The sequence below is a fragment of the Trichosurus vulpecula genome, chromosome 1 (assembly GCF_011100635.1).
Source record: "Trichosurus vulpecula isolate mTriVul1 chromosome 1, mTriVul1.pri, whole genome shotgun sequence".
Lineage (NCBI taxonomy): Eukaryota > Metazoa > Chordata > Mammalia > Diprotodontia > Phalangeridae > Trichosurus > Trichosurus vulpecula.
Window position 1 is genome coordinate 394,696,928 of NC_050573.1, and position 11,421 is coordinate 394,708,348.

An 11,421-nucleotide genomic window follows, 5' to 3' on the forward strand; every position below is an offset into this window, starting at 1 on the left:
TGGCTTCCAAGGTCCCTTCCAGCCCTACACTTATGATCTTAGGAACTGAGGATGGAATACCAAAGTATTGGAGTATCAAGAAATGGCATTATTAGCAGATCTTCCAAAGGGAAGCTAAAACTCCCACGTTATACTTTAAGAACATTTACTGGGAGGTATGATGAATAAGATGGAGAGGAACGGGGACATAAGGAACCAGAGAGGGGTAGATGTGTCAAAGAAGCTCATGCTTCCTCATCTGATGGCAACAGCTCTTTCTCACAATGTCTGTCATCTAGTCCTAGAGATCATCCAAGAGTAGTAGCACCTCTTCTGCATTTAAGATCAATGACACTGCTCCAATGACTTACTCTTCTCCTGTAGGCTTCCATCTCAGGGATCTCATCCCTAAGGGAACAGCCAGAACTCCCAGTAGCTTCTTTGATCGGAAGGACTCTTTAATATCATCTGGCTGGGCTCACTTTGAAGCACTAAACTTAAAACTAGAATAACATAGATAATTAGCAAGCTCTCAGACAAAGGTGACACATAAATTCATGGTGTACTTAGGATCAGAAGAGGTCTTAGAAAGCACCTGAATAATATCACCGATTGGGGAAACCGAGGCACAGAGCTATGAAATGACTTGTTCAAGATCACACAGATAGTAAGTGGCAGAATCAAGATTTGAAACCAGGCCTTCTGACTCCAAATAGGAAGCTCTACCTCATCATGCTGCCCAACCCCTTCATTTGACAGAGAGAGAAAATGAGACTCCCAACAGTCATCAATAAGTACCAGAACCAAAAATGAAACCTAGGTCCTTTAGCCCTTTAACACAGTGCTCTTCCCACTATACCATGCCTGCTTTGCGAAAAAGCATTCCATCATTTTTTTTTACCTCAAACAGAGGGCTTTCACTCAATGTTGAGTTTCTGTATTACCCAATTCACAATTCTTAACGCTAACCTCGTGTTGTAGATATGTGTCCATATCATATCTCCAGGACTAGACTTTAATGTTTTCTTACTCATCTTTGCTTCTCCAACATCATCTATCATGATGCTTTGCATATAGTAGGCTTTCAATAAATGCTGATTAAAAATGGAGAAATGGACATTTGCATTTTGTATTGCCTGGAACCAGGATACTGCTAAAAAGATGGCCTCTGTTTAGATTCATAACAAAAAGCCATTAGTTTAACTTGTTATATACTAAAGTGCATGACAGGCAAAGGTTCTTAGTGGAGCCAATACATGGTGTCTGGCAGGAAGCCTGGGTAGGAGGAAGAGGGGGGAACAGAAAAGATTCTTCCAAAAGAAGATGCAACCCCACAGAATTTCTGCTGAGATGCTAGTTGATTAACCCCACAAAGGCAGAAAGTTCACAGAGTCTGGCTGTGCATGTTTTGAAGGCAGTGTTGGGGTGTGCTATTTGAACTGACTCAGCAATAGATATAACCAAGACTCAGTTCATCTGCTTTCAGGGAGGGTAGCCCAGACATCTTTCTGCTTCTGTCATTTACTCAAAGTAACCACCTGCAGTAATTAGGCAAAGAAGCAACCAGAATAGATAATAAATGAATTGTGAGCTTCCTTAAAAAAGATTTCTACTGGACAGCAAGTAACCCTCTTGCACTCTTTCCACTGGGCTGTCTGGGAGAGGGAGGAGGAGAGGAAAGAGTTTTTGTGAGTCCTTGGGGAATTAGGGAGCTGTAAAGAGCAGCAGAGATCTGTTTCCTCGAGAACCAAGTGATTGAGTGGTTTCTGGAATTCCCACCAGTTTGATCAGAAAAATCTAAGGTCTTCAGCACTGCCAAAACATCCCATTTCAGCGACTTTAGGAGAATTTGCCTGTTTCTCAGCATCCCTTCCCCCACAAACTTTCATGGTCTCACAAACCTCCCTTTCAACCTCAAACAACCCAGGTAAAATCACAGAAAGTAGTCTTTAATTCTCTCCAATGATATTTAGAAACTACACTATGTATAAACAACTTCTTAAAACTTATTTAACTGGTTCTCTCCTCCAACTCCTCCCTCAGCCTCACTACCAGTCCCAGTCAATGTAATCTTGCAGAGGACAGTCAGCCACCCGAAATTCAGAGAGCAGGCGAAGAAACAAAAGCCCCAATACTGGCCGAAAACTTTCCATCTCTTTGGCCGGCTGATTGAGTCCTCTAAAAGTCAGTAAACTGAGGGTCAATGTTGGAAAATGGAATGATTTGAGAACATCTTATTTCCCTCCAGCTGCTTAAGAGAAAGGAAGGCGCATTTGCTTCTTGTGGTTGAATTGGTGTAATAGGATAGAGTACAGGTAGTTCCAAATAGCTTTTAGTTATTCCTTGAGCAGAGACTTGGAGGATTTCCATCAACCCCATCCCACTGATTACTGTCCCCTTGGAACAGTGAGCATGAGCTAACTCTCTCCATAGTCTGAAGACAGTCCGGCTCTCCCGGCCGAAGCAGAATGCTTGCTTGGGGGACAAGGGACAGGGGAGCACAGCCAGAGGGGAGGGTCGCCCTCATAACGTTGGGATCCTTTACAACAGCTTAAGGGATCCAGCCGGGGAATAGGTTTGAAGTGTGTTAGGGGAAAGCAACTCGCTGTTCTGTGCGGGGAAAGGCCACAGCTTGATCCCCTGTGGGGTCAAGAGCGGTGAGAAGAAGTCAGTGGTCTCAAATGGCTTGCCAAGGCTTCCCAATAGACTGGATGTGCTCCTTGGCCTTCATGCGCAGAGCTGCGATGCTGGTATTACGAGGGTCTGCTTCCTCCAGGGAAAATTTGTCCACAAAGTTAGGTCCGCACTGGTAAGGTGGAGGCGGGGGTGGCCCAAGGGGCTGCAGGCTGTGCCCTAGAGGAGGGGAGTTCAGGAAGGGTGGTGGGGGCGTATAGCTGGGGGGGAGGCCCTGCGGGGAGGTCACGAAGCCGGGCAGGCTCTGTAAGGAGGTGCTGCCGCCGCCGCCACCGGGGAGTGGAGGACTCAGCCACGACTCTAGCTGCAGGGTCGCCCCGCCACCGCCTCCGCCACCGCCTCCCACGCCTCCCCCGAGCTGCGGCAGGGCAGTGGATGGCGGGGAACGATTGAAGGAGAGGATAGGGGAGTCTTGCAATTTCATGGACGTCACTTCGAGTTTCTCCTGCCTCCTCCACTTGGCCCTCCGGTTCTGAAACCACACCTGCGGACACACAACGCGCCGGGATGGTCAGAGTAGGAGGACCGCGTACCACCCCACCATTCCGGTGCCTCCCAGCCATAATTCCCCGAAATGCCGGCTGAGAGTTTTATTTTCTATTTTCTATTCTGACTGTACACAGTTTTTGGTGTAGCCCCTCTTAGATCCTGTTCTTTTCTTGTTTCTGATTTAGGATCATAGCTTCTAGAGTAGAAGGAGCCTTAGAGATCATCTAATGCAGGAGATTATTAATCTTTTCTGTGTCACAGACCTCTTTGGCAGTCTGGAGAAACCTATGGACCCCTTCACAGAATAAAGTTTTTAGATGCATACAATAAAACCTATAGATTACAAAGGAAACCCATTCTATTAAAAATGGCTATAAAATATTTTGGAAAAAAAGCTCACAGATCCCAGTCTTAAGAATTTTTGGACCAGCTTCCAAATTACTGAGAAGGGAATTTAGGCTGAGGGCGGCTAAATGATTTTCCTAAGAAAACACAAGATCACAAACGTAGCAAGTAAGGTTTAGGGGGAGGGAGAGGGTCAGGGTCTTCCCACTGCAAATCCAACTCTTTCCACTACAACTTTCTCTTTTCTTCCTCTCTTCTTTCTTTCCCCTCATTATCCCTTCATGTCTTCTATCTTTTATCTTTTTTTCTTTTCATTTCTTTTTTTTCCACATGCCCTGTCCTCTCTTTCTTCCTCCTTTTCCCCAGTAAATTTCAATCATCTTTCTTCTAGGTTTAGTTCTTATTTTTTTCCCTTGTCAACCTATTTGCCCAAACTTTATGATACTGAGCATGGTGGTCAGCATGAGGTAACACACACCACACCCATACATACGTATATGTTTGTATTTGTGGATATATATATATATACACACATTTATATGCATGCATGTATATATATACACACACACACACATGCACATATACCTATATATGATGGGTATATATGTATGTGCATGTGTGTACATACACAGATAATTTCAACTCCAACCAGGGATCTGGAAACCAATGCAAAGGGACTTCAAAAAAATACTCAGGAAGGGCCAGGAGTGAAACCTAGTTCCGGAGAGTGTTAATTGTCCTGTGAGGGTAAACAAAAACTCCCATTTCCCCCAGAAATAAACTGAAAAGAGGAAATAATTAAGAGAGAAAGGATGGTTAATTGGAAGGGAATCACTACCAAAAAAAAGCAGGATTTAGGATAAGGGAGGGATGAGACACAGTTGAGACCGTGACCAGAGACGAAGCACCTAAGTAAATCTAGAACTAAGTTTACATTGAGGTACCTCTGTGAAAGAACACATCTATGTTTAGAGTAGAGAAAGGAAGAACACCTTCCTCCCTCTCCCTCATGATGCACTAAGATCTTGGGTTATCTTTGTTTCCCAGGAGCTCCAAAACAGAACTTTTTTTGCCCCTCAAATGTCTGGAATACTCAATTTCCCAGAAATAGCAAGAGTGGAAGAAGCACAGGAAAGGGTCCCCTTCTTTGGAACTTGACTTTTCTCCCAGCATCTTTTCCATTTCCTCAATTCCCCTTTACCCCTAATGGCTCAGTGAATAGGAATCCAAGTTCTCCAGGCCAGCTGTGGTGGTATAAGCATGGTGGCTCCCTTGGAAGTTCAGTAAAGTTTCTCACAATTAGGGGGATCCTACCCATTTCTTCTCTCCTTCCTCATCGTTTTCTATTCCTTGTCTCTCTTTTTCTCCTCATCATACACTCCTGGACACACACATACACACACAAACACACAAATACTTAATACATATACACACCTCTCCTCTTCCCTGCCCAATGAAATCAGTTTAGGCTTGCATACTATGACCTATCTGAAGGCTTTATTCTCTGGTACCCTGAACTGACCTCACTACATACTGTTAGGCAACTATGTCGTGAGATCCTTCCAAATGACTACAACCTAATACTCTAGTGCTAGCCCCCTGCATCTTGCCCTAAATTCCAATGAAGAAATAGCGCCTTGCCCTCTTTTATTTGCAAGAAAAAAATAAATGTTTTAAAGCAACTTGGTATTCTTTATGGAAAGGTAACCAACTACTCGCATACCTAGAATCCCAACTGTTAAGATCCAATGAAATTTGTTCCCAATTTCTCCTCCTCAGGTTTGACTTAAATCCACACAATTTGGAAACCCTCCCAGATTTTTCACAGATGACTAGCAAATATATAAGGCTTTTAAATATTTTAATGATGGGGATTAAAGATAATTCAGCTCTAATTAAAGCAAAAAAAGTACCATACAATGAAAAGAAAAGCTCTCTGCACTGGGAATTGGATGGATTTGAAACAGACATGGCAAAGCAATATTCTCAAACAAAAATCCCACTTTATGTCTCAACTGAGAAGTGGAGCTGAGAAGAACATGACCCAATTTCAAAGTAGAATTTTTGACAGCAGGGCTGACCAAATAATCGAGGGAGAATGCATCCAAGTAGAGAGTTGATTTATACCATAATTTAATTATCCTGAATGGGTTTCTGTTTACTTTTGCTGTCGAAGCCTTCCCCAATCTCCATTACACCACAAACTCAAGCCCTTAAGGGCCATGACGTTGGAGTATGCGTATGTTAATTTAGACATGATTTCCAAAAACACACTCTCTGTCTCTCTCTCCTTAGAATTAGGAAGGCTAAAGGAAGACACCTCTGTAAGTTTATTACCGAGTGTCTTTAGCTGTGAGGGGAACAGATTTCAGGTCTGGATCCCACGGTTGTGGGCCCTTGAGAAAAGAAAACCCATAAAGTTAAATATAGTTCATAAACCCACTCTGCTGCTGGCCACCCACTATCAGCCCGGGTTAGGAATGTATTCTCTACATCCTTGGGCACCTAAGGTGAGCCCCTCCTACTCTCCCTAGGTGCCCTGCGTTCGGACTGGTGCCTCGCTTTACCTGAACTCGGACCTCTGGCAGGTTGACCTTGACGGCCAGCTCCTCGCGGCTGTAGACGTCTGGGTAGTGGGACTTCTCAAAGGCCCTCTCGAGCTCATGCAACTGGTAGGTGGTGAAAGTGGTGCGGTTCCGGCGGTGTTTCTTCTTGGGCTGCTCCTCATCCGACAGTTTCCCGTCGTTGGGGGTGTGGCAGGAGGGCATCTCTGGGCTCAGACATTCCTCCCCCGGCTCCTTGGGGCCATAGGAGCAAGCATCTGGGGGGCGAGGGGAACCCGTTCCGTAAGCAACTCTGTCTCAGGGCACGGTTTTGCTCACCTCCTTTCTTCCTTTCTTCCCTCCCCCGGCTCCAGCCGTACCCTTTGCCCTCTGAGTTCTGGGTTCCAATGGAGATCTTGGAAGAGTGTGTTGCTTGGGGCCTTTCTAGTTGTCCTGGGAAGGAAGCTTTTAACCCTTCCCTCCACCCCCAGCCCCCGAATCCCACCCCCCCGACCCCAGCCACACACCTGGTACTCTGCCTTTTTGTAGCTTAATAAGATCTTTAAGATCTCAACAACTAAAACTGTCTAAGAAACATTCCTCTCAAGAGAGCGCCGCTCTGAGCCTCGGACGCGGCCTCCTTTTCTCCTTTGGGCCCCCTATAAGCAGCCTTGGTAGCCCTGGGGCCAGGGAGTCGGAATTCACTCACTCACCTACGTACTCCTCGGCCTGGGCCTGGGCAGGGGGCAGCATCGGGGCGGGGAGCTGGGGAGGGGGCGGGGGAGGCGGCGGCGGTGGCGGCGCCTCTGCCTCGCCCGGCGCTCTGGGTAAGCTGAGGCGGGCCCCTGCCCTCTTGTCCTGATCCTTGGCAGCCCGGGAGCCTCTGTCTGCCGGGAAGGAGCCGAGGAGCCCGTCATCCTTGGTAAATCCCAATATGGCTTCGATGCTGTGTAGCCGCGAGGGGTTTGCGGTGGGGCTCCGGACCAGATGTCCAGAAAGGGAGAAGCTCCCGTCTGCCATGGTCAGAGCCGAGCCCGGCAGGTGCATGAGGGGAAAGAGAGATCCGGCAAGGGTGGGGTAAGGGGGTGGGGATGGGGAAAGAGGGGGGACGGAGGAAAGGGAGAGGACTACTCTTTTTTTCTTTCTGCTCCTTCAAAAGGGAGAGAAGAGGCTCGATTTAGTTTCTTTCCCGCTTTAAACAGTCAAAATTCAGAAGTTCCCAAACTAACTTTAGAAGATGCTTCGGGGGCGGGAGACAGCGCCTGCCTCTCTCTCTCTCTCTCTCTCTCTCTCTCTCTCTCTCTCTCTCTCTCTCTCTCTCTCTCTCTCTCTCTCTCTCTCTCTCCGAGTAAGCAGTGCCCCTTAGCCCTAGGAGTTCCCTCCTTTTCTTCGCAAGAGCCAGGGAGAACCAACTCCTCTCCTGCGCTAGCAGTGGCAAATGCCCTCTGCCTCAGGGTCTCCCCCCACCTCCAGCTCCTCCTTCTCTCTCACCCCGGGGCGCCAGCTCCCCCCCCCAACCCTTCAGCTCCTCCCTCCCCAGCTGGGTTGGTCTTGCTCTCTCAGAACCCTTCCCCCCGGCGGGCTCTGTCCGCGCTGAGCCTCTGGGATCATCGCTCTGTCACTGGGATGGAGCCGGGAAATGGAGAAAAGCCTGGAAGACTAAAGACTCTACTAGGGCTTGAGCTTAGAAGGCGCCCCTTTCCCTCCCTCGTGCCCTCTTACCCTAAGCCCCACCACACCCTAAGCCGCAGGTGGAAGCGGGAGAGAATGCTCCTCTTTCCAGATCTCGCCCGCCTGTCCCCTTTCTTGGGCCGGCAGGAGTTTGTCTCTGGACTTTGCCACCCCCGTAGTTGGCCCTCACCTCAACCACTCTCAGGACTGAGAGCAGCTAGAGGCCTGAGAAGCCCACGAGGATCCAGCGGAAACAGACTGGGCGAGTCCCAGAAAAGGGGTCTTTTCAGCTCTGGAGAGTGGAGATGAGCGAAGGAGAGGGAAAGTCGCGATCTCTCGAAACCACTTCCTTCTCTGAAATACCTCTTCTGTCTGCTACCGAGTCCCAGGTCCTGGGCACCAGAATTGCACGTATGTTTTAAGCTAATCGTATAGGTTCCTCTCTCACTTGAGACTCAGCACGACCCCCTCCCCCTAACTCTCTCCCCAGGATAAGTGGGACTATCTGCATCCCCTCCAAGCCTGGGAACAAATTGGTTGGGAAAAAAAGATAGGGGATTCCACCCTTCTTTGGGCCTTTGTAGTAGTGGTGGGAATCCCTTTCAGAATAAACTGTGGCCCTTGGCCCAAGCTTCTTTGCGGGGCCCTGGCAACTCGAAGCCCCAGCCACTTTTTTGAGTCACCAGTTGATTTACTTCTGTTATCTTCCTCTGAAGTTCTCCTAAGACTGTCAAAACCATCTCCGTGTTCAGTCTGTAGAGGAATGGCATGGTGAGGCTCTGGTGCATGTTTGGGGAATATTCCTGGTGTTCATCTTTCCTTTTCTTTTGTTGATTTTGGTTTTTGGATCCATTCAAAAACTGCTAATCATAGCTTGGAGTTGATTCTAGCGGGGAAGGATTGAAAACTTCCAAATGTAGTGTCCCAAGACTTCCAGTCTTTCCTTCATGGGGATTCTTGACTCCTCAAGCCCGGTCAAGCTCCTATCAATAGAAAGGTGGTATATATGTGTGTTTGCACCATAAGTCCAAACTGGAAGTTGCTTTGTTAAGATTGGCCTATCAGAAATCAGACTTGGGCTATGGGTCAGAAAAGAGACAGTGAACTATCGCCTTAAAGATGAAGGATTCCAAGAACAAGATTTTCAAAATATTTTGTAATCTGACTTCTCCACTGATGATTTCCTTCTTTCTCTCATCATTTAGTAAATATTTTTCAAGCATCCACTCTGTTATAAGGATGTGGAGAGTACAACCAGGGCCACACTTAGGATCATAGAGTACAGACGATAAATTAGGGCCAATGACATAGAACTTAAATTGTAGACAAGGAGTATCATAGATTTGGAAGAGAATCTTAGAGATAATTTGCTCTGCATACCCTACACTCCTTCCCCCTCCCAAATTGCATACATACACTCATTTTGCAAATGAGGAATCTGAGCCCAAGAGAGGAGAATGCACTTGCTCAAGATCACAGTGCCATAGTTAAACCAGAATCAGAACTCAGTTCTCCTGTCAGTCCAGTGCTTTCTCATAATATTACAATGCCTAATTGTAAGTAACAAAATGAAAACATATACATCTAATTTGCCAAGATTCAGATTCATTTACAACCAGACATTTTAAAAATGAACTTTTGATTTCATTAGGTAGGATTTCAATTGCTGAAGCTATGGAATTTTTTTAATTTTCAGAAAAAAAAATTGACTTCTAAAAAAAGTGGTAAAAAAAATAGAAGCTTTGGAACTTTCTTAAAATTTCATCTCAAAAAAAGAGTCTTTTCTGTCTCTAGGTAACTTTGTGGTCTTAATATCTTCATATGTTATTGATTTATAATATATATAAAATTATTTATATATATATAAAAACCTTGGAGTGGTGGTTAGAAGTCCAGCCTTTGCCTCAGTGCCTGCCCCTGACCCATATTAGCATGACCACTTCACTTTTCAGGGCCTCAGGAAACTCTGTAAGGCTGCAAGTTATGGAGAGTTGCCAGTTGATGAAATCACAGGTCTCGAAAAATGTTAATATCAACCATAGCAAATAAGAACATATCCTCTAGCAGATGCGCCTCGGCCCACCCCCCCCCCCACTGAATTACTGAACCTGAGAAACTGAGGCAAATGTAGCTTAGTTCCCCTAAGAACTGTGATCAGAGACCACAGATGTGGAACTCTATCCAGAATATATTGACCCAGTGACTAACATGGTTCCTGAAACATAATAGGCACTTATGAAGTGCTTACTCATTGATTAACAAAACCCTGTGCAAATGGGGTACATAGAGTCATAGAATCTGTGTTAGAGGTAAAGGGGACCTTAATGATAATTAGTCCAAATCCCCTATTTTACAGGTAAGAAAACCAAGTCTCAGAGCATTGAATTGACTCCTCCAAATTTTAAAAGTTGGTTGAAGCCAGAGCCAGGACTAGAATCCAAGCTGCCTGACTTCCAGCCTATCGGTCCGTCTGCTGCATATACACTACGTTACAATGAAGCAGTCTTACTACAGCACCCCTCATCTCTGCATTTCATGATGACCTCAGACATTCTGGAGGGGAAATTATCATAGAGAAGAATTTTGTGCATTAGGACATTGTCGTCAGGACAATCCAATATGGTTTAAGTGTACCAATTATACAGAAAAGGTGGTCAATGAAACCTAAACTTTTAGCTGCTTAATTTAGTGTGTATGGTAGAGTATGGGAGTGAGCATAACTAATTGGCATTTGTTTTTCCTTGTCTGAATGAGAATACACTATATGTAAACTTCCCCAATATTAACTTGATCTCTGTAATCACTCCTAAACAAAGATTGGCCGCATTTTCTTAAGCTCCTGCCCACACGCTGCTAAGGGGCTTATGGTCTTGTTTTCCAAAGTTAATTCCCTTTGGAACTGCCCAGCTCACCCTCATAGCTCCAGGTGAGGTTATCCTTTATTTACTGTTTATTTCAGAGTCTCTGGAGAAAAGCAAAAAAAAAAAAAAAAAGACTTCAACATCCACTGGCAGGGCCCTATAAGGGAAACAGGGCAGGGAGGGACAAGGGAAGGTTAGGGCATCTTTTGTGCTCAGTATAAAAAGCAAGTCAATACCATTGTGGGTGCACTGGAGAGTACTCAAAGCAATCAGCCGGGGGTCATTGTGAGGGTCTAATCTACATGTGTATTTCCCAAGAACTCTATTAGTGAAGATGAATGGACTTTGCCATGTCCCTAATTCTTCTAATATGAAGCAGCATTTTTACAGCAGTTACACCAGCATACAATCAGCCCTGCTTCTCCAGAAGCATGGAGGCTGGCTTCTGAACTCAGCTTTTCTTTAATTCATTATTTCATTAGACTGATGAAAAGAAAATGTCTTTCCCCTAGCCCTCTCACATACTGGCTGCTCTTGGGCACGGTTGTCCATCTCTTAAACTTGTCTTTAGGTCAGGAGGGTGTCTACAAATTGGGGTGGCAAGAATTTCTGGGCACCCTCCAGAACAGAAGACCCCACTGTGAATTGCAGGGGGAAGAGAAAGTGAAGTCCTGGGGTGATATTGGAGAGAGAATTCTCAGAGGGAGGGAGTAGGGGCAGATGAGGAAGGAACAACTTGGGAGGAAGAATAGGATGAAGGAAAATTTTTTTAAAAGCTTAAATATGCCCTATTACATTGCATAGTTCAGCATGAAATAGTTTTCTTTATTTTGGACTGC

The 11,421-nt window shown here is 45.7% G+C and overlaps 1 protein-coding gene across 1 annotated transcript; it reads right to left on the reverse strand.

Moving 5' to 3' along the window:
* Positions 1 to 2,656: 2,656 nt before the first annotated feature.
* Positions 2,657 to 7,097, reverse strand: RAX (retina and anterior neural fold homeobox). The gene is made up of 3 exons (XM_036750849.1): positions 6,800 to 7,097; positions 6,075 to 6,319; positions 2,657 to 3,157 (listed from the first exon to the last, which is right to left on the reverse strand). Exons 1-3 carry the CDS (start codon positions 7,095 to 7,097, stop codon positions 2,657 to 2,659), a joined length of 1,044 nt encoding a protein of 347 aa, XP_036606744.1.
* Between the last annotated feature and the right edge of the window lie 4,324 nt (positions 7,098 to 11,421).